The 27,915-nt window shown below is 44.3% G+C and overlaps 1 protein-coding gene across 5 annotated transcripts; it reads right to left on the bottom strand.

Annotated features, from left to right (window-relative positions):
* On the bottom strand, positions 1-27,629 carry LOC113976189 (potassium voltage-gated channel subfamily A member 5-like). Of its 5 annotated transcripts, none has more exons than XM_027701139.1 (4): positions 24,231-27,629; positions 23,614-23,884; positions 3,111-3,242; positions 1-678 (listed from the first exon to the last, which is right to left on the bottom strand). In XM_027701139.1, the coding sequence occupies exon 1, from the start codon at positions 27,627-27,629 to the stop codon at positions 25,716-25,718; it is 1,914 nt and encodes a 637-aa protein (XP_027556940.1). In that variant the 3' UTR covers positions 1-678; positions 3,111-3,242; positions 23,614-23,884; positions 24,231-25,715. The 5 variants fall into 5 exon arrangements, with proteins under 5 accessions (XP_027556940.1, XP_027556941.1, XP_027556937.1 ...); XM_027701140.1 differs by having other exon boundaries at positions 23,614-23,859; XM_027701136.1 differs by having other exon boundaries at positions 23,614-27,629.
* Between the last annotated feature and the right edge of the window lie 286 nt (positions 27,630-27,915).

Here is a 27,915-nt window from a genome sequence, read left to right as displayed (position 1 = left end):
TTCTGCAGAATGGGGACATTATTTTATTGAGTTATAGATGGGGAAAAGGCATAAAGAATACAGGTAATGCACATATTTGAAATAGCAATATAAACAGAAACAGAAAAATGTTCAAGTCAAAGTCACATGAAAAATTAGACTAATCTTCAGATGCATTCTAGACTTGTATGTACAGCATTTTTATGCTAAAAGTAGAAATACAAACTCCAGAGATGAAGCACATCTCAAGAATACAAAATAAATAAACAAAGATGAATGGCAAGAAAAGAAAGAGAACAAACACTCAAATCTTCTTCCAGAATGATGAGAAATTTTGATATGTAAGAACCACGGTAGAAGATGCCCAATCTATGACAAGAACTCATTTATTTCCAAACAGAATCTCAAATAATAAAGTCTTGTGCCTGGGAGCGAATGCAAAGCATTTTAACTTTTATCACTCCTTTTGTGGAGTTGAACAATTCCTCTACAAGAGAGACCTCCAAGCAGGACAGTGTTTCAACAATCCCAGTGAAGAAATCCAACTCACTGGGAACGTGTGCTTGGTGGGAACATCACAGTTATTTATCCAGAAGGAAATTTTTCGGCAACTTCTAATCCAAGGTTTCTTGAGAACGAGGAATAGATAGATGGGTTGGGTTTCAGAGTCTGCAGCAGTGTCTTCCTAATGGTCAGGATCTGCAGGAGGAAAGCAATCAAACTGTCAGGCAAAAAGCTGTAGTAAATATCAAGAGAAAAGCATTAAGCTCCACACCAGATACAAAATTATGGATTACAACTAAGTAGTGGAATATATCCCTGTCCATGGCAGGGGGTTGGAACTATATAATCTTTAGGTTCCCTTTTAACCCAGGGCATTCTACAGTTCTATGATTCTATGAAAGATGCACCATTATTTCACTTTCTTTTCAAGAGCATTACTATTAATTGAATGACACCAAGGACCATCAGTGGTTTTTTCTCCTGCTGGAAATTTCTCCTTCATCAATTTGTTTGCATAACCAAATATCCTAGAGAAAAACAAGCATTGTTTCCACTCCTACAGTCCTTGCAAATTAGATTTTTATGGTAGATTTTTTTTTCTCTCCAGAAAAATAGGTCAGTTCCTCTGCAGTAATACACACAATCCGAGGCCCACGTTTCTGCTTGGAATGAGCACATGGAATGCAACTGCCCCTTTGAGTTGGGCATCTGCACATGGCACCGACCACTTCAACTGCTCAAATGACTATTTGCAAGGCACAGATTTCCCCCGACTTCAGAGCTGAAGTGAGGCCTAAATACTTAAGCCTTTTTCTACTTCCAATCTCTCTCTCTCTGAAAATATGGACCATAAATATCCTCTCCCAGGAGATTAGTCCTGGAACCTTATTGGGCTTAAAGTTACGTTCAAACAATGTCCTAATAAAAACAGTGGCTATTGAATAGTAAATAAAGTGTGTTCCAAGGACATCAAATCATGATTACAATGACTTCCATTTTTGTAGAACTTCAAAACTAAGTGTTTCTTTCTCTACGTATTGGAAAATAAAAAGACTTGGTATACAAGAATAAGTTAAATAGATGGAAATATAAATGTAAAAAATAACAGAAGATTGCTTAAGAACAGCGGTTAAAAACAGAAAAGTTATTCCCAGGCAGCCTGTGTAAGACAAAATAGAAAAGAAAGAAGAAGGAAAAAAGGGATTTTTCCAAGTAGCTTCAACTTAGTGGGATCAAAGAAATTGGTTTAAACAGGGTCTGAAAGGGAACAAGGAGTATTCTGAGCACAACTGCACACCTAACCCACACTACTTCACACAAACACCTGCCTTAAATCAAGTCACCTTAAATTGATCACGATTTAACAGTGTCTTTTTTCAGAACAAAACGTGAAAATGCTTCACTTCCTAAGGTAGCTCTGGAAGGGAGACAGAGCCCTACAAATATTGGTCATCCACATTCTGAGTCCTGCAGAGTGGGAACCACACAGCCACCTCACTCCTTGCCTCAGGTTGCCCTGTCATTTTTTTTTGCACATGCCCCAACTTTCAAACTTTTCCACAGTTTTGACAAAGCCTGAAGGTGACTTACATGAAAAAATAAAAAAAAAGGAAAAAAAGATTTTGAACTGAATCTGTGTGAAATAAAATAAACATTTCTCCCCACTCTGAAATAAAAAAGGCACAGCCTCCATCAAAAGAGCTCTCTATGTGTTAATCTGCAGTGAAGCCTCAGTGCCAGAGCTGGCACCCTTTGAAGTTAAAGGAAAAGCTCCTGCTGTCTTTATGACGCCAGATTCCTGACTGAATTGAAAAATAGGAAACTAATAGGCTTTCTAAGCTCCCAGTAGCTCTTGGAAGATCACTGTCTTGCTCCAGTGATCATAGGAGATGCCAAGGGGACTGGGTTATGTACCTCACACTGGCTGAGCTGACAACCAGAGCTGCCTAGAAGGGCTCCTGATCTTATTGTGAGGGATCTCAGAATGAACCTTAGCCAGGATAGAATGGCAGATTTGAACAGAAGAATAGAGATCCATATCTCAAAATAAAATACTTGGCTTTTCTTTTGATGTCACCAATTCCACTTTTCTTATTTTTTTTTCCTACTGATTCATGTTAGCTAGAATCAAAATTGATTTTATGGCAGTTTTTCATGGTATTTTCATACATTTCTTCTTTATTTTCTCCTCTTGAAGGAAGAGGGAGAGAAAAAAATAGAAATTTGGAAAAAGAAAGGGACTTTAATAGAGATATAAATTAAAGTTTGAATCAATATTTTTTTTCAGTTGATGTTAAATTAACAGAATTTGATGTTTTCATATAAAATATAAAAAATATGAATGCAGCATTTTGATACTCTTTGATTATATATTTTCTACTGCAGGGACTTCTTGATTAAGAATTTTCAGCCAACTTAAAGGCACAAGTATTAGAAACCCCTGCAATCTGGCATCCTGAGCCATAATCTTTCGGAGTAGCAGAGAGAGATCTGTTTTGAGCAGCAGAGCATCCACGGCATAACATAGTAGTGTATGTAATACAAGCTAGGATAACACAGGGTAAGAGATTAATATTCTGCATCATACTGTGCTCTGTTATTTTTATCCTGCTGTTTCTTTCACTCACCATCTCATGACTCACACCCTCCCCACACTGGAATTTCTGTCTCAGTCTCGTGGCTCACTGGTGTGTTACGGAAGACGATGCCGTGGAAAAGCCATCTGGAGAACAGCGCTACTGCCAGGGCTCCAGGTCGCTCTTAAAAACAGACAGACATAACAACATTTACTGATTTATCACATAACTCCTCTGAATATTGCAGTCTCTTTAGCAGACTGCCTTCAGTAGCTGTGAGGGTTGCAGTTCTCCGTGTTTTTACAGCTTTAGTGATGGTGCTGGATATACGTCCAAGTCACCGTCCCATGGAAAGCTGACACTGCACAAGCCTTTAGAAAAATTACAGGACTCATCCTGTGAGGTGATGGAAGGGCTCTTGTGAGGCAGGTGAACGTAATCCAATATTTGTAAAGGAGCTGTTCCTTACACATTTCTCAGTTAACTTTATCACCTCAGGGACACGGTCCTCGATGCCCCACTAGACAGACCTTCAGGGCTTCCTGAGGCCAAGCCACAGTTACTTGATGTGGGCTGGGAAGGCCAGGTCAGAAGAGGAATTAGATGTTTAAATCCTTATTAATAGCACATATAGCTACTGTGATCCAAAATGTAGAACATCTAAATCCCAGTTCAGTTTGCTGCTGTAGAATCCTGCAGTCATGGTTCCTAACAGACTCAGTTTCCCAAGTGCCTCTGTTTAAATCCAGACTCTGGCCCCTGTTTAAATCCAGAGATAATATCACTAGTTATGAACCTAAATTCTGCCACATCCCAGAAATCAGGGTGATCACAGGAAGCATAATTGTTTTTTCTTACCTCCTAGATGAGTGTTAAGAGCCCCTGCTCAAGAATTGCAATTCCCTCTTTTATCTGTATCTGAACTTTCATCTCTACCTTCCTGAGGGCTATTTCTAAGTAGTCACAAGCCAAGATCACAGAAAGTTCACTCTTTATATAAACAAGTAAACATTCCCTAGGCTAGAAGGAGAGTACTTCAATCAGCATTTGGACACCCTATCATCCTTAAAAAAAATATTCCTACCAGAAAATAGCTAGTCAATCTCAGGCTAGAAAGTCATGTTTTCTCCTCTTTTGCCCTGACACTTTGAAAAATGAACTCCACTGGAAGGAGTCAAAGAAGCCTTGTCCACAGAATATTACCAAAAAAGGCATTTGTGTGGGGAAAGGGGAATAACATCCTAATTCAGGTACAGTAGCAAGATTCCTCTCATGTAGGTAGTGAAGCAATGAGCTCTCCAAGGACCTTAGTGTGTATCCAGCCAAAGCAACCTGCCATTTTGCTGAGATAGATGGGAGTCAGCTTGGTTTTGGAGCAAGTTTAGCAGAAGGATCAGTCTTGCTCCACTGTGTTATTCCAGCTTTCACAAGAAAATGTACCAAAGGATGTCAACCAGCCCTTTATCACAAGCTTTTAGATCCACTGGCCTCCTGCTTTCCTGCTCTGTCAAATCTGGCTCTACAGGTGACACTGGAAAACATAAAGCCTGTTTTACTTCCATGAATGTTTTGTTCTCCAGATTTGCCTTGGGGCAGACTACCTTGTCACCTCAACTCGAGTCCTTCACATGGATTTCTGATGGTGACTCAGGACAGACCAGGAGTCTTTTGTTGGTGAAAAAGCCTAATCCAGCAGAGGCACTTTGTCTCTCTGACACCAGCTCAAGTCACCCGTCACATCCTCTGCCCTCTCTTCTTGTCCATTCCCAACATAACTGGCTGCCTGGAGGGGGGCAGATGTGCATGACAGAGAAGGAAGGCTGAAGGCTTGCACATCCATGCCACATTCAAATGTCAGGTCTTCCCTGAATCCAAAGGGCAGAAGCTTCCTTCCCTCAGTCCACCCTCAATCCAGAAACGTGACATCAACTCAACAGTCATGTCCTTCCTCTCAGACAATTCCCCCAGCTGGAGGATGATCAATGCAAGGACCCGAGGAGAGCCTGAGGAGGATGTGATTAGTGACCTGAAATGAAGCCTGTGCAAACTGCAGTAGAAGCTTCCACTAAAATCTCTTCCATTGGAGTCAGCACCTCAGGACAACAAATGCTGCTGCAGTTTGAAAGACGATTACCGAGAAAAAAAAAATTAGAAAAGAAAAAGCTATAGGGAATTGGAGCAGCCAGAGAAAATCTTGTTAATGCAGCAGTGTCCTGCTGGGAGCTTTCTGTTCAATAGTCAGGCTCCTTGGTACTACTGAGTGAAACAAGTTTTTGCTGTCTAACTCTGAGCAGTCCTTTAGAGTGATGTTTGTCCTGAGCTGCAGTTTCTTGTCCTGAACCTTTCTTGGTCTGCAGCTGTTCTAAGTGGAACACTATCTGTTGTGATCTTCAAATGTTGTACATTTGATAGTGTTGCTGTGTGTCCATCCCATCTTCTAGTTTGTATATTTACATCCTTTTGTCACTGTTAAACCACAAAGCCATGTGTGTACTGTTCTCTTCTGAACTCACCCCATCTTAATCCTATGCCTGGGAAGTTTCATCCTTACCTGCTGGAGGATTTCCCATACTCATTTTAAACCAGATTTTTAATATGAATTCTAAAAAAAAAAAAATAAAATTAGTATAATTTTCTATTAGTGATTCAGAAGAAGAGGTTGGGACCTAGAAGGTAAACTGAATACTATAATATATATAATCACTACAATTTCCAGGGAGCAATGATCAAATCACGTAACATCTCTACGCTGCATTCCTTGTAACTGCATCTTCATGGCAAATGAGTGTCTACCATTGGATATAAAAATCATCTGGCACTGAAAACAACAGAGAAGGATGTTAATTCCTCGCTCAGTGCATCACTGGAAAGCCTTAAAATTACTGATGCAAGATTAGAGCCTTAAAAAATAAAAGTGCATCATTCAAGAACAAGAATTTTGCCTTGAACATGAAGTGTCACCAGCTTTAAGACTAGTACTATTTTTGGAACAAGAATTAATAGGAAAGGAATCTGCAAAACCCACACTTAAAATTTCTGTGTGTCAGATATTTCTCCATCTTACTTATAATTTCTGTCCTAAGACGAAAGGTTCACAGTTTGCTTTTTCAAGACACAACAATTTTTGTACTTTCTAGTATTAACTGATTTATGCAACTTTTATAGTTCTTCTGTCCATGAATTAATTAGTTGCCAATCTCACTGTGTTTTAAGTAAGAACAGCACCAGATGGAGACCAGATTTGCTTATTAAGGGGTTTTATCAAAAAAGGAATTCAGCAAATATACGTCTGAAATCCAGTATCGATACTAAAAAGTCTGACAAACTTTTCTAAGAAACTGCCTAATGCTGTGGTACCTGGGTTCAGTTGTATTGACAGAGAACAGTATCCTCCCCTGGAACTGTGCTGTGTAAAATGTCTAAACTGAGCACTGAGCTCAGTTCTGACCCCGGTGAAGTCAGTGACACAACGCCAAGTGTCTTCCATTGCCTCGGGACTGTGACTATTGTTTTTAAGACAAGTACTTGGCAATTACCTAACCTGCACCCTTTGACTGCCACCATAAGGGCTCGATTGGCTCTTTCCTCTCCATATATGCAGGTTAATTACATCAGATACTTTCAGCACTATGAGAGCAGTCACGAGACATGCTTTTCCTCCATTCCTGCTCTACACAGGCTCTGTAAGTGCAGACTTTTTCTCTGTGAACTAGGAGTGTAGACCAGGAGCACCTTCACATCAGAAAAATACAGGGTTTACTGAAACAATGCCAACTCTCTTAATATAAAGTAGCATCAGGTCAGGTTCGCCTGTCAGCAAAGGCAAATTGAGGCTGGCAAGGCAGTGTTGAGTCTGACAGTGTGTAACTTCCCCAGGTGCTGTTGGAGCCTGTAGGAGGTGTTGCTCTGACTCATGGAGGCTGTCAGAACTAACAGGACAGCTTGATAAGACAGTCTTGCTAAAAACTCTGGTGGTTGTACAGAGAACCAGGCCATTCACAAACTGAAAAGGAGAAAAAGATGTTTCAGTAGAGTCCCACCACCAAGGTGCACAGTTTCACTGCAACAGCTGAACATCTCAGAAATAAGATCAGTGCACTCAGAATGAGTAATGGACACAGTGAGTGTCCAGTGGAGTCCTCAATCATTCACTGTGTTGAAGCACTCACAGCCTAGCTTGGCCTGCTACGAGTCACAGAAACAACTAGACCAATGCAACTAGATCCCAGCAGGTCATAACCTCTTTGTTCATGTTCAAAGGACAGTGAATGCATCAGTCATTTCACAGAATCATAGAATGGGTCCCAAAATGGGCTGGAAGGGAACTTAAAAATTGTCTAATTCCAACCCCCTGCCATGGGCAGGGACACCTTCCACTGTCCCAGGTTGCTCAGAGTCCCATCCAACCTGGCCTTGGACACTTCCAGGGATGGGGCAGTCACAGCTTCTCTGGGCAACCTGTGCCAGGGCCTCCCCACCTTCACAGGGAAGAATTTCTTCCTGATATCCAATCTAACCTATTCTCTGTCAGTTTGAAGCCATTGCCCCTTGTCCTGTAACTCCAGGCCCTTGTAAAAAGTCCCTCTTCATCTTCCTTGTGGGCTCCCTTCAGAAACTGGAAGGGATTTGTTCCTGCAAAGTCTGTACCTGCTTAAAGGCTGAATGTCCACTGTCAGGGAGTGACACACTTGGTGAAATCATGGGAGAAGACCAGGCCAGGGTCCCTGGTGATCTTGTTTCACTGAATATTTACGTTTTTTTGGAAAGGTAGAAATGAGATAGAGCAGCCTGCAAATGCTCAATTTTTTTTTTACAGTAGTTGGGACAAAAGGCATTTTGACACCCTTCCAATAAAGAGGAAAAAGCCAGAATAACACAGAGCAAACTGGTCAGTAAAACTTTCAGCTGCTTAATTTGTAAGAAAAAATCCTCACATGTATTACAGCGACCTGAATGTCTGTATATGTTTTGAAAAAGGGCTTGGGCACCTATGGGTATTTATAGATATGCTGTTTAGAAAGAAGCTAGCCCAAATTTAAATCTGAATCAGCCTGACACTTAGCACAGTGAATATTCAAGAGATCTGACTGCCACCACTTCGAGTCAGTGCTCTAATTCTAACTGTGAAAAATCACCAATGTAGTCTCATTACCTGCAAAGGGAAGGTTTGTGTCCACTGTGCAAGGTGCAGTCAAAGCTACAAAGGTGACAGGGTGAATGTGGAGAAGAGAGTGAAGCTGAAAATGTCACGTCATCTTTAATCAGTGCATCAGCCCATTCTGGGATCCAGCTTTAGGTCCTCAAGTTCAAAACACAGAAGGCTTACAGGAGATGAGAGAATGATCCAGGGCCTTGATAAACTGTCATACTGAAAGTTGTTGGAAAGACTGGACTATTTTCCTCACAAAGAATACAAATAAGAAGAATCTAGTCAAAATATATGCTATATAGAGCATGGTAAATCAGATAAACTGGGACTTTTTGTTCTCTGAAAAAAAAGTGATAAAAAGGCCAGGGACAGTGATATAAAAGGCAGAAAATTTATAAACAGGAAAAGAAATTACTTTTTTACACAAAACAGAATTAAGCTATGGAACTTAGTGAAACAGGTAATCATACAAACCTAACTGGATTCCAAAGGGACAGAATACTTAAGGGAATATCCAGATTATAAACTACAGACAAAAAAATCATGGAACAGATTGTTATTCCAGCTATCTTTTCAAATACTTAGTACTAATCTGGCATGCTGTGACGCTATACAAGGTCTTTACACATCAGTTCATCGCTTGTAACCTCTCAGACAAGTTTTCTTAAGGTAAGTCCAAAAGTCCCGTTTGCCTTAAATTCCTCCCATCTTCTGCAGCTCCATTTTCCCCAGATGAGGCATTATCTACTGACAATGACACCCTGACTTATATAATGCCCTGTGGTGCCTTTCCAAAGAGCACAGAAACAGACTGAACCATAATTTAGGCTCCAAGCTGTTAGTGAATAATAATTGCTTCATTCCCATCCTTTTCCAGAATGATTTTTGTCACTAGTTCAGAACATGGCTCAGACCAACCGCTGCTCAATCCAGCCAGCAGTGGGAAAGTTTACTGAAAACGGCAGCAGTGCTGTTTGATCCTCTGTCTGCTGAAGCCAGATACAAAATTTCCATTTAATTCTAGGGTAGAATAGGTCTTCAGAGTCCAAACATATTTTGACTTGAGAAAGGGCGGAGCGGGAATCTCTCTGGTCCATGTTCCAGTCACAGAATCACAGAATGGTTTGGGCTGGAAGGGAACTTAAAAATCATCTAATTCCAACCCCCTGCCACAGGCAGGGACACCTTCCACTATCTCAGATTGCTCAGAGTCCCATCCAACCTGGCCTTGGACACTCCAGGGATGGGGCAGCCACAGCTTCTCTGGGCAACCTGTGCTAGGGCCTCCCCACCCTCCCAGGGAAGAATTTCTTCCTAATATCCAATCTAAACCTCCTCTCTGTCAGTTTGAAGCCATTCCCCCTTCTTCTGTCACTCCAGGACCTTGGAAATAGTCTCTCCCCATCTTCCTTGTGGGTTTCCTTCAGGTCCTGGAAGGCCACAATTAGGTCACCCCAAAGCTTCTCTTCTCCAGGTTGAACAATCCCCACTCTCTCAGCCTTTCCCCACAGCAGAGCTGCTCCATTCCTCTGATGGATCCTCCTCTGGCCTCGCTCCAACAGCTCCATGTCCTTGCTATGATGGACCCCCAGCACTGGAGGCAGCTCTGCAGGGAGGTCTCACCAGAGTGGAGTTTACAGCTTCAGAAAAACCCTATCTCCAATGTCTGGTCTTTCCCTCATTTATTTGGGGATTTGCCTTTCCTTTTTTTCCTCTTTTCTGTTTTCTTTTTTCTGGAAAATATGCTTTTGTAAAATATTCCTTGCTTTTAGCCTGTGTGCTTATAGCATTATTTTAAAAAGCCACTAGGCAGATGGTTCCCAAATGTGAGTTAATAACTTGTAGGTAGCTTTTGGGGAAGCTTTTTGAAATCCTTTCATGCAAAATGATTTCACAAACTGCCTGCATGACATTCTTTGGCTATTTGGGCAGACTATTTCAAAATGGCCAGGAGAAAAATGGCAGATTATTTTTTATTTGTTTTGCAGCAGACTGTTATGTTTCTTTTGCAGTGGTAAAAGAATATAAAGGGAAAACAAACCATGCACAAATCTTCCACTGAAGATTCTTCTGGACCCTGGAAGTCCTGACTGGCTTCAAGGTGAGGATGTTTGGGCCTCTGCCCTCTTTTGCAGCCCTTCTACAGCATTTCTTTCAAAATAAGGCTGCTTGTTACATAGTAGCACAGGCTGAGTATTCAACAATCATGAGTGAGACTTCATGGCATCACAAGATTAATTTAAAAATCGGATTTCAAATATGGGGCTCTTGCTGTTCACCACTGGTCTGTTAAAAATATTGTATGTTTTCCATGGTTTAAAGTAAAAAGTATTGCTAGTGTCTGGTCAGGTGAGCATCACCAGTTTTTTAACAGATTTCATCACCCTCTTTTAACAGATTTCACCACCGTTTTTGAACAGATTTCACAAAAAATCCATCACCACACCGATGACAAAATTTTGCTGTCTCTCTTAACAATGACAGCAGATCAAATGCCTTCCAATCCTGTGAACCAATGTGAACCAATCAAGTACAACTGCCCTCTGTCCTGGGTGATTCATAGCTTTAGAAAATGGAATAGAAAAATAGAAAATAGAATATTTTCAGTTGGAAAGGACCTACAGTGATCATCCAGGCCAACTGCCTGAGCACTTCAGGGCTCACTGCTAAAGCATATGATTAAAGGCATAGCCCAAATGCCTCTTAAACACTGACAGATTTGAGACTCTCTGGAAGCTTGTGCCGGTGTCTGACCAGCCTCTTGGTAAAGAAATGTGTCCTAATGTCCACTCTAAACCTCCCCTGGTGCAGCTTTGAACCATCCCCATGTGTCCACTTCCTGGATACCAGGGAGAAGAGATCAGCACCTCAGCCTCCTTTTCTCCAAACTAGACAAACCAGGAGACCTCAGTCACTCCTCACAGCACATTCCTTCCAGCCCTTCCACCAGCTTTGTTGTCCTGCTCTGGATGCCTTCAAGGACCTTCACATCCTTCTGAAATCGTGGGGCCCAGAACTGCCCCCGGCGCTCCAGGGGGTCCCAACCCAACGCTGGGCACAGCAGGAGGATCCCCTCTCTGACGGGCTGGGCAGGCTGTGTTTGATGCCCCCCAGGATGGGCTTTGCCCTGGGGGCTGCCAGGGCACACATTGCTGCCTCACAATGCCCCTGCACCCCCAGATCCCTCTCTGCAGGGCTGCTCTCCAGCCACTCCTCCCCCAGTTTATACCTGTGCCCGGCATTACTCAGTCCCAGGTGCAGAATCCAGCACTTGTTATATTTCACCCCAGCAATCACAGCCCAATGCTCCAATCTATCGAGGCCTCTTGTCCCTGCAGGGAGCCAACAGCTCCCCCCCAGTTTGGTGTCATCAGCAAACTTGCTAATGGTGCTTTCAATTCCTTCATCCAGGTCGTTGATAAATATATTGAACAGGTCTGGCCCGAGAACTGAGCCCTGAAGAAACAGAACTTTGGCCCAAGGTACTAAAAACATCAGCTCAGAGCTCCAAGTTGATTTTAAAGCAAGATTTTTCTTTTTTTCCTGAAGTTCAACAAAACCTCCTACTAAGAGGGACCTGGAAATAACACTTTCTTTGGGACAGGGACAAAATTTGCAGGACAAAGGAAACTCCAAGATGTACTTTTTTCTCAGAAATCACATAGTGCTAATATATAAGTACCTATATTTTCTTTTTAACCCCCCCCAGTTGCTTCACTGCCCAGAGAAAACCAATATATGAGGGCTATTAGCCATGTTTTATATGGCATTTATACATCATTGGAAGGGTCTCATCCAGACAATCTGTGATGAACACAGTATAAAAATATAAATAAACCAGATTGCATTGGCTAGACCAGAAGGGTAAAGTCTAGTGATTAGAGTGATAAACATGTATGCAGATAACACAGAAAAGTGCATTTATCCCACTAGAGAGCAGTAAATTGACAGTTATTTGGCTGGGTATACCTTAGAGTTTCATTTTAGTTTATGTCCATAAAATATATGAGTAAAAAGTGTGACCATGCGGTCCTTAAAATTAAAGTATTACTTTCCCCACCAGGAAATGGGCCCTACTCTTCTGCACCCCAGCATTGTGTGATCTTGGAAAGTTGTTTAGAGCTCAGTTATGCTTCTCAGTTCCAGTCTTAACAAGGCTCAACATAGTGACAATGCTTTGTTTTTCTTCCTGTCCACACCCAAACCAGGCCAGAGAGTCCTACAACAAATGCCAGCAGTGACATAATAGGTATGGATAGTTGGTTAGTGGGTAGGTAAGAATCAACCAACTCTTTGCAGAGCTCTTTATGCTTAGAAAAGCAAATAGAATGAGCTATTACTCAGCTTCAGGAGGTAAAGAAGCTGCTGTTGTGCAGGTCTCCTAAGCAGATACTTAAACCCAACCTATTTAAAGCCCAGTAGTAAAGATCCATCCTTCTTGTAAACTCTACTGTCTACTTCTGTCCCTCCAAGCTCAAAAGGATACAAGCAGAAAAGGATACAAGCTTTAAATCCATGATTTTTTTCCCCCTCAACTTGTCAAACACCAGGATGGCATGTGCTGGACCATGACAAACCTGACCCCAAACTCACTGAAATCATGAGAGTTCTCTCTCCTTGCCCTTCTGTACCTACCCAATTACAACACACTTTAGAACAAGTTAGATGTCTGAAAAATGTACTGAAAAGGAGGGAGGGAGGAAGGAAGAGAGGAAGGAAGGAAGGAAGGAAGGAAGGAAGGAACTCTGCCTCAAGACCCAAGCCACTGTTTGCCTTATTTTTAAGCACAACTCTGCTTCTTGCTGTTATTCTATAAATCCCATCTATCAGTATTTGCAGCACTTCAGAAGAGTCTGTGTTCACCATGTCTGTCCTTTTTCGATAGAGTAACAGTTTAGGAGAGCTAATGCCAAAGAGAAGTAGTTTTAATTCTGGTCTGTCTTTCCCCCAGGCAGTCAGCTACCTTTCCAAAAGCTGTAAAAAGAAATCCTCTTCAAAGCCAGTGTCCTTTTGCCAAATTTGGCTGAGAGAGCCATCCCACCTGGAGGCACCACTAAGCCTCAGTGTCCCTGTGTGGGGAAGTCATCCACAGCATAAGCCAACCCTTGGAGTGCTGCCAGGGCCAGAAAATGTGCTCCACAGCACATGGGCTGGTATATGGAGCACAGGGCACAGCCACATCCCCTCAGCCTTGTCAACACCTGAGTGTAAGGCAAACAGAAGGGAGATGATGATGATGATGATGATGAGAGAGAGCTGCAGCCTCTACGAAGCAGAGAGAGGGATGGGAAAAGGGTGCTGACAAGCAGAAAAGCACCCTGCCATGCATCAAGCAGCTTGTGATGCATCCACCAAAGCACAAGGAGAGCCACCAGTGACCACGGGGCAGCTCAGCAGGTTCTGCTTCTCACCGAGGCAGGACGCTGCCAGTCAGCAGAGCCGGCTCAGCACTGAGCTCCGCCGGAGCTGGGAGGCCCCGCCGCTCACTGACAACTGTTTTGCCTCAGTGAAAAGCACCAGCTCCTGGCTCCAGGCTCCTACTGAGATCCAAACTCAACAGAGCCAGCAAAGCAGCGGGAGCTGGCTGCAAACCTGAATATAGACACAGTGGATCTGCTCTCAGCGAGCTGATATTGCACCCTCAGAGCGCTTTAACCCCTGTGCAACCCCCTGTGAGCCTCCGAGCTGCTAACGAGACGTTTGCTCTGATGAGGCAGATGATGCGAGCACGCTGCAAAACCTATAAAAATTACTGACATTCATAGCATCATAAATCAGCAGCGCTCATCCTCCAAGCTCCATCATCCCGCCGGGAAATGGAAAACTGCAGGTTTGATTCACTGCACATCAGCTCAGCTCTGCGCTGTTTTTGTCCCGGTCATGTCAGCACCCAACTGGAAGGAACAGCCACAGATCAGGCAGATTTGTCTGAACCACTTTGTTACCCTTACAGTTAAACCTTGGAAAATGCCTTTTTTGCCAGGAACTTTTCCCTGTTGCTGCTTCTGGGAAAGATCTTTCCCTTTGGGAAAGATGCTAATTGGCTGTTTGTCATCTGGTCAGAAAGGGGAATGAGTCACAGCCTGCTGAAATTCATTCCTGCCCTTTCCTTAAAAAAAAAGAATGCATTCAGGGCACACACCTGGGTAAGACACTCTATGAGTAAGGCTTCTTTTCAGTACAGGTACCTGGCTCATGATTCCTATTCAGCAGAGACTAAAACTTTAGAAAATCAGCCACTGGCAGCACTCCCAGGATATTTTTCCATTCGCACATATTTCTAAAAATGTCAACACCAGCCTAACCATTCTCATCTGGGAAGCCTGACATCAGATGTACATTAGCCCAGGGAAAAAAAAACCACACAAAACACAAGCCCCTTCTAAAAAGGAAAACAAATTCGAAGTATGTTACACTGGGTTCTGCCTCTGGGCTCTATGCAAACAAGAGGAGAAAATTTTACAGAGTGGTTTTACACCCCTGACAATGGCATTAGAAAGTCAGACAAGGGTTTCACAGGGATGAGAAGTGGATAGTACGTGAGCTTCTTATTCCTGTATGTTTGGGTTTGTTGCCCAACAGCAAACAAAAAAAAAGTCCCCGGCAGGACCTTAAGAACCATGTGCAGTCCTGGAATTTAATCCAGACAGCTAAACAGCACTGTGTCTGACTGTGGGAGAGCTTCCCCGGGGAGAAAGCATTTTGGCTTGAGCATTTTGTTCCAGTCATCAGTCTCGTATTATCTTCTCTTCCAAATTCAGACCCTTCACACACCTCCCCAGCATCACCTGCTTTGTCTGAGAGACTTGTTTAGACAGGACGTGCCCTGATGCCATTTTGCAAGCTGAGTTCAGGCAATAAGCAATATTGTTCCCACACTGTCCTCACACCACATGCCATCAGCATTTTATCGCTGTTAGGAGAGATCTCCATTTAATTTGGTCTGTCAGGAATCAAGGAAAACAAAGGATGTGACTGCAAGCCTCGAGTCTATCTGAATAGGATTCCTGGAATGGACTAATCTGTAACTACAGAGTGAAAAGAGAGCAGGATGTTCTTCCAAAATATTTTAAATTTATATTTCACTGTCCATGAATGCTGCAAAAATGGTTTTACAATTTCTGTCTCTCTGGGAAATTAATAGAAAGCCCTCCTCCCGCCTTACTGGCTTTGATGATGATTGAATTTTCCTCCCTCCAAGAAGAAGGAAAGCTCTTGCATTACACTTTTGCTTCCTTGCAAATCTTACTTCTTTTCTACACATGCATTTTAACTCTGTGTCCTCTCTCTAAGTATTAACTCATAGATATGATAAACAGAGTTTTTAACCTTACTCATTGTTGAAACAGACCTCGAAGACTGATACCCTGACATAAAAACTTTCACCAGACTTTCCAGAGGGGGGATCTCAGCATTCCAGACTCCACATTCTGGTGGCCTTTTCTACATGACACCCACACTAAACCATCTGCCCACTCATCTGCTGAAGGAAACCACCTCCACATGAGGAATTCCTCAGAAATTCTATTGTCCAGAACATTTGCCATCATCAAAGAGCCTTTCAGTACTCCGGGGTCTTGTCCTGCCACTCCTGCTGAAGAATGACAACCTATGTCAGAGGACTGAGACAATGGAGAAAACTGAGTCACCAGGAGAAGGACTATGTTCAGTGGAATATCATATGGGATGCTTCTGGGGAAAAAAAAAACAAACAAAACAACCCTAAAAAAGGGAAGCCCATTGATAGGTTCACCTGTCTTTAGTGGTTCCTTCAGAGGGACTTCTCACCCACTTGCTGGTGTGGTTGACAGCATCAACATCTTAAATTATTGTAGTTAGAGATGTCAAGATCCATGGATTACAGTGTCAGAAAAGATTTTAAGTGGAAGTTTATTTCTAGACTTGTGCTCTTTCTTCTCACTCTGACTGAATTTAACTCATGATCCAGTCCCTGGGGACCACAGCAGAGCAGCTGCTGGGATCCAGATTCACTTTGAAGTCACAGAAGAATTCTAGTGGTGGTCCTGCCCATGCTGGGTGGTCCATGGTTTCTATAGCACTAAAACACACCTATGCATGCCTGGAATATTTTTGCATCCAGTGTTACATCCAAAATCCCAGTATTTTGTAAGGGAAGCTTAGTGATGCTTCAGTCCTTGCACACCCATTTTTCTGAGGCTCCCTCAAAGCATTTGGAGAAGTCAAAACCACGTGGAAGCTAACGATGCTCAAAAGTACATATTTATCTTTTCCTTTTGTTGTTTCCTTTTCAGTTTGTAATTAGTTTAGGACCAAATTATCCTTTCAGCACAAATGCAAAGGTAAGTAAACTTAGTCCACAGTGAAAACACTCTGGACCAGCACAGAAGGGCCTTGTCCACGTCAGAGAGGCCAGGCAAACATCTTCAGGAGATCATTTAGGGTGAGGCTGACCATGAACTTTTCTGCATACAGTGTGTGTCCAATCCTTTTTTTTTTTGTTGTTTTGTTTTGGGTTTTTTTGTTTGTTTGGGGATTTTTTTTGTGGCTTTTTTGTTTGTTTGCTTGTGGTTTTTGTTTGTTTCTTTCTTTTTGGTGTTTTTTTCCTTTTTTTTTTTTAATTTCCAGTTATTTTATGGTGCAGCCTGATACATAAGCAAGACCAGGGAATGTGCTTGGGCACCAAGGCCTCAGTTCTGATTCCAAGCAGAATTAGAAGATGCAGTGAGTGAAACACAAGGTACACCCTACACTAGGGCTGCGCAAACAGGAAAATCAGTCAAAAAACAAAGCAACAGTATCCCCCTCTCACTTGTGCTCCTCTGTGTGCAGTTAGAAAAGCCAGGGATTTGTGTGGTGACTTTTAGTAGAGTTGAATATAGATGAGCACAGGTGGAAGCAGAGTTAGATGAGAACAGATTTGGGCAGAAATAACTGCTCAGTGAATAGAGACTGGTTATTGTTTAAGGTAAGAATGTACCAACAGGGTGAACCTGTAGAGCTTTTAAGATACTCTCAAGAAATTGCCTGAGGGCAAGATGCTGCAAGCAGGGCTATATTTGCACTTGCCACCTAACCAGTTTGAGAGAATGTTCCCATGGAATTAATCACACTCAACTACCCTGTTAAAGGCTCCTGGTCACGGTGGTAAGTCTGTACCCAAGAACTGCCTCCCAGAATACTTCCTAGGCACAATGTGGGAATCAGCAGAGGCCAGGAACAGAGCCCACTAGGCAGTGTGCCCAACACCTTGTTTTAGAGGGAGCCTCCAACAGCATGAACACAGGCTGCTCCTGCCAGCTGGCCCCAGTGCCAGGGAATGGTCCTGGGCACATTTCATTTTCTAATATAGATGCAGTCAGGATGTCTATGAGAATTCGTATCTCATCCTTAGTGGAATATCCAGCTTCCTTATTAAGAACAGAACCTACCCCATTTTTCCACTAGCAAGAGGCAGTGCAAATTCCATTTTGAAATACACAAGTTTCCAAGCCTCCCAGAGAGTTTTCTCTCTCATGCACCAAAGCCCTAAACTTCTCAGCCTCTGCTCTGTTGTCAGTGTCACTTGTCAACATCACTCGGGTGGAGATCAAGTGGGCAATGGGAATCTGACAGAAACTTTGTCACTTGCTGAGACTTAGTCCCCCAAGTGTGCAGGAAGATGCCAGTGTCTGCTTTGGATCCACACTTTAGCACACTCTCCTAAAGATGGGTACCTGTATCCTTCCTTTCAAAGCACTGAGCGAGCTTTTGACACACGATCCTGAGAGATATTCTGCAGGTATTTTGCCCAGTGGTTGAAATCCAGAAAGAACTCTCTGAGCCACCATTCCTCACTTAGGCAAATGCCCTGATATCTCAGCTATAGACTCCTGCTCTTGCCTTTGCTTCTTATTTGGCTTCAGGAAGATTGTCTCCTTCAAAGCACAGTGGTTAAGCTTTAGCTAGAGGGTATTCCTTCCCAGAATGATCTTTGTCACCTTGCAGACTGACTGTTTCTTTGCCTCATTCTCTTGCATAATAAAACAACATGTATTTTCACATTAACCTTCCTTTAAATAAACCTCTTATGCAGCACTGCCTTGAAAATTATAGTGTTTTCTGAACTAAAAAACCCATAATAACTTGCTCTGCAAATTCATGGTAAAGCCTTCCCTCTATTACACTCCCGTGGATTTTCAAATCAATTTTAAACAAGACAGAAAAAAAGTTATAAGGCTACACTGCTTACATAATTCAAATAATTTTTCACCTCCAGAGTCTACTTACAAACAGGCAGGAAGGAGAGGAACTGGAAGAAGAAGAAGAGGTTTTCCATGTGTTGAACTTGCCTGAGCAAATGAAGTAGCATATAACTAATCCCTGCTAATTCTGAAGGGAACAAGGAAAATCCTGGTATATAGTTGTGAGATTTTTGGGGGGGAAAAGGTGCTGGGAAATCTCCATTGGAGTGCAACCATACAAAGGAAGGAATTTACCTCAAGATTGTAAATTACAGTCTCCATGGCACACCATAGTTGAAACACAGAAATAAGGTATATCTTCCTTTTCTGTCTGCAGCCTGTCAGTCAAGTATTAAAACCTGTGCTGATTTATTTGGAAACATCCCACTGATGAAAGTGAATTTCTAATACAGGAGAGAATTTTGCAGATTACTGTTGGTAAATTCTACATACTATCTGGAAAATTATTAATTCTGCCATAATCATATAGATTATGTGTTCTGGGAAGACCCCCCTCCAACGAAAACATTTTGTTGCCAGCTGGGAAGGTTATTAATTTTACTATTAGATCAGGTCATTTCTGGAGATCAGGTGAATTTCCTGAAAATTCGAAGCAACATTGTTCCATTGGAAAGGGTACCCTCATTTTCATGTCACACCAGGTCAAACTAAGGAGAAATTCACTGAAAACAAAGGATGCTGCAGTCCAAATAAGGACACTACATTACTACATTAAACAAGTAAGAAAGCACTGCAATATATAAACTAATTGTGTGTGAATGCTGTTCTTTGTCTTAAAACAAGTTGATATTTCTCTTTGCAGCTTCTAATTCCAATTAATTTTTTACTCATATCATTATGAGCTTTACTACTTCCCTATTCCAATTAACATAAAGCTTTTTATTTCATATGACTTTAATGACACAAGGCCCACATCTTTCACAATGTTCCATCATACAAAAATGGGGTATGTTCTGGCCAATGGACCCACAGGTAGTTACTGGAGAATTTCTGTGTTTATTTCTCCTATAAACTGACACAGTGATGTCAGAGAGCATGATACTCACTGAAGAGTATCAGCACCCTGAGGTCCCAAATTTAGGCATGAGCAACAGAACTTTAACAAGCAGACAAGGAGACCTGGGGAGCAGTTAATGCATACAACAAGAAAGTGAAAAGAAAAACCCAAAAAACCAACCAACCACAAAGCAAACACTACAAAAGCTACAAATACACTAAATGACACATTCTTAAAAAAATATTTAGTGGTGCTGAAGGCATAAGCCTTGTCAGAATGATCTTGGAACAACAACTTTGGTTGTTCACAGACTCTATTATTATAAAGACCTTTTCTATTTAATTTTTTAGACATTTGTAGCTATGTTAGCCTATGCAATGAGGCTGGGGATCACACAATGACAGGCTAAAGCTGCACCAAAGGCAGGCAGATGCTCTTAAAACTCTGCCTCACAGTTTCCTTGCTGCCCCTCTGTCCTGAACAGGATCAACCTTGTTATTTTGAGGTGTCTCCAACACACCAACTGCTTGACAACACACTGATCCCACCACCGGCCGAGTAGCAAGGCCAAAGTTTTGATTAGGTGCTTAAAGCCCTCCTTTCATTATTCCCCGGGTCTGACAGCAGTCAGCCTGGAGGCCCTTGTCAAATTTCACGACTTGTCATGACATCTTGCTGACTGACTGGAACAGATGTCAGCAAGGGAGCTCGTCCCTCACCACGGCCCAGTGGCACCATCACGTGCCCACAAACAGTCTCCCCGTTTGACCTCAGCACGAGCTGCACTGATACCACATCAGGAAGAAGAATTTCTTCACAGAAAGGATGGTTAAGCATTGGAAGGGGCTGCCCAGGGAGGTGGTGGAGTCCCCATTCCCGGAGGTGTCCAAGGAACAACTGGACGTGGCACTCAGTGCTCTGGGCTGGAGGACAAGGTGGGGATGGGCACAGGTTGGACTCGATGATCTTGAAGTGCTTTTCCAATCTAAATGATTCTGTGAATACATTTCAGAAGAGTAAGACTTTTTGTGTGCACATGTGTCTTCCACGAGACTGGAAGTGCACTGATATTTGCTTTGTTACCTAGTGAGGAGTGAATGTCAGCTGCTCCAGAGCAGTGCTCAGTGTGGATCAAGAACCCCATCGCCACCACCTCCACCACAACAGGGGTGTTTGCATCATGAGAGTCCAGGGAGCAGCCAGCAGAAGTGCCATGTTCTCCTTACAGGGTCCAAATGAAAAAAGCACACAAAAGAGGGATTTGTTTGTGCCGTTCAGAGCAGCATTAGGTCCCCTCTATGTTCAGTGACCCCACCAGATGGGTCACAGTGCACAGCTGCTGGCACACAGCCTTTGCCTGCAGAGCCACTAAGAGCCAGGCAAGGGACCACAGGGTGAATCTCTCTCTTCCCTGAGTTCTACATTTTATATGTCCCAGTCCAGCCAAGCCCATTCCCATTTGTACCTCTCTCCCCCTTTGAAATGCTCTGTCTTCCCTTCCACAGCCTTTTCTTCACCCTGTTTGTATACAGATCATTGTCCTATTGTTCATAAAGCACTCAGAGGTGAATGGTATTATATAACTGCTAGTTACTGCTTTATCGTTTTTTTTAGAATGATGGAAAAATGGAAAGGAAATGCAGACTCCCCTTGAGGCCAGGCAAAGCAAACTAAACTTACATTACCGGTGACCCAAATGAACATTCACCTCAGCATCCCTAACATGGAAAAATCCATTTTAGTACCTACTGTCCCACACAAAATAAAATGACAAGCCATTGACAACTATGGCATGTAAGCATGTGTGGGGTGAGAAACCTTCTGTGTTGTAGCTCCTACTCAAAAGACTTTACAAAAAAGTGTGGGTTTCTTGTTCAGTTGGGTTTGTTTGGTTTTTTTTTTATCTGTTTCCAATGATTTGCTATTCATTAAGCTTATCTTGATGCTTTTGATATGGCAAAGAGGTTTTATTCAGCTTGCTATTCATTCCAGGCCAGCTAAGATAAAATCAATAATAGTTAGGACTGATTTCCTTCTTGTAATGGGCCTAGAATTGGCATATGCAGCCAAAACTCTCTTCTCGTTTCATATTTCCCCAGTTCTCTCTTACTCTCATACTCTTTTCTGGCAGAAGTTTGCATCATTTAGTGTCCTCTGCACTTCTCTGCATCCCAAGCACGGACACCAGCTGCCTGCTGAGCTCAGTGAAGCTTCTTGATCCTGAAATCCATTACAGCAAAAGCAGGTTCTCGCTGCTGGAAAGTGGAATTACACCCTCACCCAGGCCAAAGCTGCAGTTCTTCATGCAGATAATCCTGGTGCTTGGTTTGCAACTGATCCTGACAGGATCCTGACAGGATCAGTGGATCATGTCAAGAGGACTGCTCTGATGAGTTAGTGGCTGCAGAAACAGACCCTCTTTGTAGTAACAATCTGGTGTTCCCAATACAGTGTCCTACAGCACCACTTCTTTTCCAGCTCACAAACTATACCACAAACCTACATATTTGCCCCAAAGCCCAAGGAGAAGGCCAAGGTTTCAGCACAGTGTGCAGTATCTTCAAACAACCACAGAATACCCTGGGTTGGACGGGACCCACAAAGGATCATCCAAGTCCAACTCCTGATCTCAAAACTCACAATCTCAAAGGTCAGTCCATCAAAAACACCTGCTGAGCACTGTGTGACTTTAAGCATGTGCTTAAAGCTGAGCCCACGCTCAGTGCCTTGCTGCATGTTTCCGGTCATATTACTCAGTTTTTGGCAGAAGTCTCTCTCACTAGAAAGCAAATCCTCTACTGCCTTAAAAGCCAATAGAAATTATGCATTATTTGTAAAGAAGGTGTCAAAGCCGAGTTTGCCTGAACTGTGCTGGACAACTCTTTAGAAACACAAGCAAAAAACCATATTTTTAACCATATTTTGAGAATAATTGGTTTTCTTTTTATTGGAAAGTTCTGTTGCATTATTATGGAAAAACATAGTATATTCAAACTGAAGGTTGAGGAATGATTTGATAAGTTTGTACAGAACTCTTTGCAGCAGTCAGGGTATTTTGCTTTCACTAGGCTTGTTTTCTGTTGGGACTAACTCTACTCTCAGTTGTGGCAGGGCACATATTAGAGATTAGGAAAAATATTCTTCCCTGTGAGGATGGTGAGGCACTGGAAGAGGTTGCCCAGAGAAACTGTGGATCCCTGGAAGTGTTGAAGGCCAGGTTGGATGGGGCTCTGAGCAACCTGGGCTAGTGGAAGGTGCCCCTGCCTTGGGGACAAGGTTGACTGGGGGGTTGGAACAAGATGATTTTTAAGGTCCCTTCCAACCCAAGCCATTCTATGATTCTATATCCTAAATCTGAAGATGAATTTAGCAGCTTGGCTCTCATGGGAAGTTAAAGGCCCTCAGCACCTTTCAAGGCTTAGTCCTGTGGTATCTCTGCAAACATGAAGTAGGGTTTAACAAACAGCCCTGATAATGCCACAATTCACTGCCAGGAAGGGTGAGGATTTCACTCCCCCTTGCTTCCCACTTCCCTGCACCACTGACCTCTCCCATCCCTTCCTTGCGCTGTCTCTGGCGCTCACTTGCTTTCCAGCTCAATAATTTGACAGAAAAAGATCTACTTTGTTATTGCTGCATTGGATTTTCTGTCAGGTGAGTGAGCTCAAGCAGCTCCTGGAAGAGAAGGCAGCGCTTGCACTTCCACAAGGATAGAACCAGTTCAGCGTAAGCAACAAAAGGGCACACAGTGGGAAGGGGAAAACTGAAATGGAGGGAGGAAGACAAGGCCTTCCCTTTAGATCACCAATGGGCTTTAAGATCAGCTCATCCCACCCCCCATAGCCCTGATCTCTTTTTAACCTACATCAGCTTAGTGTTACTCCACTAAATGCAATAACTACAGTGATGTAATTCAGATCACTAATATCCATATGCAGGGTTCTACTGTTAAACAAGGGACTGTATGGACACATTGTCCCTGCTCTGAGGAGCTGACAGTCCAATTCAACACAACATGCAACTGGAAGACCCAACTCTGGATGGCAAAAGTGGTCAGGAAGGTGGGGGGAGTAGTTACAGAAAGACAAACCCAACATTTTATCCTAAAAGACTCACTGAATTGCTTAGCACTTCTTCAGCTGAGTCAGATGGATTTGATCACTGAAAGTAAATCAAACTACTCACCTGAGCAAAAAGCTTTAAGTTCATCAGTGATCTAGATCTCAGCATGTGCAACAGGGAATTATAGCACTTCTTTGTTTCATCTTAGATTCAGCCTCCCCAAAGAGCTGATTCTGCACTTCCCCTTGATGCAAAAACTCCCATCAAAGCAAACAGGAGATCTGCCTGAGTCTGGAGTGCAGCTGCACCGCACACTTTGCCTGTCAGTCTTGTTGCAGCTTCTCAGCATATTATGGCATCGCTTCCCAGCTAAATAAACAAATACACAAGAAACCTACACCTCAACGTGAAAGATGCTGTTCTCTATTATGAGATTCAACATCCTTCCTCTCACCCCGGGGGTTTGGGCTGAGCTCTGTGTTCATGAAAAATACAACTTGCTTGGCACTTATTTTACTGAATGGGAAGGAAAAAAACATGATGCATTTGGGCATTATCATTGGGGGGCCACAGTAAGGGGCAGGGAAGCAGCATTTGTGTCTGGCTAAAGAGAATGTCAGAGCACTGCTCTGCAAAGCTGATTTAAATTTACGGCAGTACGTATATCTGAGGTACTTGCATAAATTATAATCCCAACTGAGATTTACTTAGTTATATTAGAAAATTTGTCAGAAACAAACCTGGAGCGTTGACAACCAAGCCTTCTCTTTCTGCTAGTCTCGCTGTGCCACTGTGTGTGGGAAAGGCATGGAACATCCTTCAGCAATAAAACAGGAGTTTGAGGGGGAAACAGAGATGTCCTTTGCAAGAAAAAAAGCTCTTTGAGTTAAAGGAGCAACCTTCTGTCAGTCTTCACTAGCAAACTGTACCACGCTGATGAAGACAATGAATGTGTCACTCGTCCTTCAACGTCATCTTAACTGTAAAATCCACAGCACTGAGAAGGTTTTGTTTGGAAATAAAAAGCAAACAAGGATGTGTTCTGATGAAAGATGATGCTCTCCATCCCAGTCTGAGATATAAGCCACGCGATGGTTATTGAAGTATCACGGCATGTCACATTAGACTCCTCAGGTGCCATCCATTCCCAGTCCATTATTACTAAAATCAGTGAACTGTGTACACAAGTGGTGTGTGGATACAGAAAGGTGACTGATACACGTGCCAAAGTAATCTGGAGCGTACAACGAAAACAGTTTTGCAGATATTGCACTGATATTCTACTTTCTTGTTATGTCTGTCCACTCCCTCATGCTTTTGATCTGTTGTGCACTTGGATCGAAACCAGTAACAGCAGACAGAAAAGATACTTTCAGTCTCAAAAATATAACAAAGGTATAAAACTCTAAAACTACCAAAAAAAAAAAAAGCTGCACATACTTTCAGAGTGGGGACAGTAAGCACATGACTGAATTATTTAGAAATTCTGAAACAGGAAGGTAATTAATAAAATTATTTATAAAGAAGTATATCTACAATATTTAATAATTTAAGGCTCACAAGAAACTAACATATCAATGACAACAGAATTTTTCTGCTACAGGGTTCAAAGCACCAAATTCACTTCACATACAGGATAACCAGATCTGTATTGATCACAAGTGGAAAACTCTGAAAGTGCTGATCTGCTAATGTTCCTAGTGCTTTAATGATGTCATATTTCACAGGAATAAGAAATCCCCTCTCAACCATAAATACACTCATACAGGTATAAAATATATTGGAATTATTTCAATTTGAAACTACAGTACAAAAGCCCTCAACCTCCCTCCCCCCCGATCCATTCATTCTCCACACACACATCCCCCCAACTCTTTAATACTAAACTTGGAGCAACTGAATTGGTTACAAATTACCCATTTAAAACCAACCACCATTGCTACAATAAGTTTCTACAAATTAGATTTTTCACTGTCATAATTTACCAGCTCCTGCATCATGGAGCGTAGCTTATTCTTAGTCTACTTTAAAAATAGGTGACCCTTTGTGTCATGGAAAAAGAACATAAAAACATGTATTCCTGGAGGACTGCTCAGGACAGTGATCAGTTTAGAAAATACAGCCTGACTTAAAAAACTAATTGGTACTAAAAGAATAATTATAGTAGCAAGTTTCTGACACCAGTAAATCTTTCTACATCTCTGAACTCTAACTCTCTCCTCTCCTTACAGGTCTGTTTCCCTGTTGGTGTCCAGACAGAGAGCATAGAGGGATTTTCTGAGATCTACATTGCTTTTCGCCTTGATAGTGGCTTTTTCTATGGAGCTGGTGCCATTGTTGAACTCCTCACTGTTTTCCAAGTGCACAACAGATTTGTTCAGAGAGTTTGTACTGGGTCTTCTCTTCGCATCTGCCCCCGCTGTGCTGCCCTGAGCACTACTGTGCTCATCTTTGAGGATGGATTGCTCTTCGTGATCAGTCTCCCGGTGGTAGAAGTAGTTGAAGTTGGACACAATGACAGGGACAGGGAGGGCGATGGTGAGCACACCTGCAATGGCACACAAGGAGCCCACAATCTTGCCCCCCACAGTGACAGGTCTCATGTCCCCGTAGCCCACAGTAGTCATGGTTACCACTGCCCACCAGAAAGCATCAGGGATGCTGGAGAAATGAGACTCGGGGTCATCGGCCTCAGCAAAGTAGACAGCGCTGGAGAAGAGGATCACCCCGATGAAGAGGAAGAAGATGAGGAGGCCCAGCTCCCTCATGCTGGCTTTCAAAGTCTGTCCCAAGATCTGCAGCCCCTTGGAGTGCCTGGAGAGCTTGAAGATCCTGAAGACTCTGACCAGACGGATGACTCTGAGGATGGCCAGGGACATGGCTTGCTGCTGGCCCCCTCCCCCATTGCTGCTGCCAGCTCCGGGCTGCTGCTGCTCGTGGGCCAGCTCGGTGCCCAGGGTGATGAAGTAGGGGATGATGGCCACGATGTCGATGATGTTCATGATGTTGCGGGAGAACTCGGGCTTGCTGGGGCAGGCGAAGAAGCGCACGAGGAGCTCGAAGGTGAACCAGATCACGCAGGTGGTCTCGATGATGAAGAAGGGGTCAGCCAGGCTGCTGGGGGGCTGCATGGGTGGGGAGTCCCCAGTGGTGCCATTCAAACCTCCACCTTGTGGGGGCAGGGGCACAGGCAACTCCCTCTCGTCCCTGAACTCGGGCAGGGTCTCCAGGCAGAAAGTGATGATGGAGATAAGGATGACCAGCACGGAGACGATGGCGATGGCCCGGGCTGAGCTGGAGCTTTCGGGGTACTCAAAGATGAGCCAGACCTGGCGCTGGAACTCATTGCGGGGCAGGGGCTTCTCCTCCTCTTTGATGAAGCCCTCGTCCTCCCGGAAGCGCTCCATGGCCTCCTCACCCAGCTGGTAGAAGCGGATCTCGTCGGCGAAGACATCGATGGAGACATTGACGGGCCGGCGGAGCTTTCCCCCGGACTGGTAGAAGTACAGGATGCCGTCGAAGCTGGGCCGGTTGCGGTCGAAGAAGTACTCGTTGCGGAGCGGGTCGAAGTAGCGGATGCGCTTGTCCGGGTCCCCCAACAGCGTGTCGGGGAACTGGTTGAGGGTGCCCAGCTGGGTCTCGAAGCGCAGCCCGGAGATGTTGATCAGCACCCGCTGGTGGTGCATGGCGCCCGGGTTCACCGCCGCCGCCGCCGCCGCCTCCTCCTCCTCGTCTCCCGCCGCCGCCATGGCCATGCCCCGGCGGTGTCCCCCTTCCTCCGGGGGTCCCACGTCCGCGCCGGGGCGCGGGGCGCGGGGCGGCGGCCGGGGCGGCGCGGAGGGGGCGCGTCCCTCCGCCGGCCGCTCCTCGGGGCCGCCCCTGCGGGGACCCGGCGGGGGCCGCTCCGGCTTCTCGTCCCCCGGCGGGGGCCGCTCGGGCTCCTCGTCCCCCGGCGGCGGTGGCATCGGCGGCGGCGCGGGCGGCGGGGCTCCCTCCTTGCCGTCGCTCAGCTGCGGCGAGCCCGCGATGTGCAGCAAGTTGCCCCGCCAGCGTGCCCGGGCGCCGGCGGCCGCGGCATCCTCGCCACCCGCGATGGCCGTGGTGCCGCCGTTCTCCAGAGTCACCAGCGCGATCTCCATGGGCAGCAGCGGCAGCAGCAGCAGCAGCAGCGGCGGCGGGAGGCAGGCGCGTCTGAGGCGGCGGGCATGCTGCGCTCGCCGGCCCCGCTGCCGCCGCCGCCGGGCACCTCCGGGCGGCCGCGCTGCCCTGCCCTGCCCTGCCCTGCCCTGCCCTGCCTTGCCCTGCCCTGCCCTGCCCGACCCGCCTCCCCTCACTGCGCGGCCGAGCGCGGCCGAGCGCGGCCCGGGGGAGCCGCCCGGGGACCCGGATATGAACGAGCGATCATTATATTATGGGCGCTTGACG

Source organism: Neopelma chrysocephalum, unplaced genomic scaffold (genome assembly GCF_003984885.1).
Source record: "Neopelma chrysocephalum unplaced genomic scaffold, ASM398488v2 Primary Assembly neopelma1_149, whole genome shotgun sequence".
NCBI lineage: Eukaryota > Metazoa > Chordata > Aves > Passeriformes > Pipridae > Neopelma > Neopelma chrysocephalum.
Note: the sequence above shows the minus strand (reverse complement) of the source record. Positions and strands in the feature narration are given on the sequence as shown.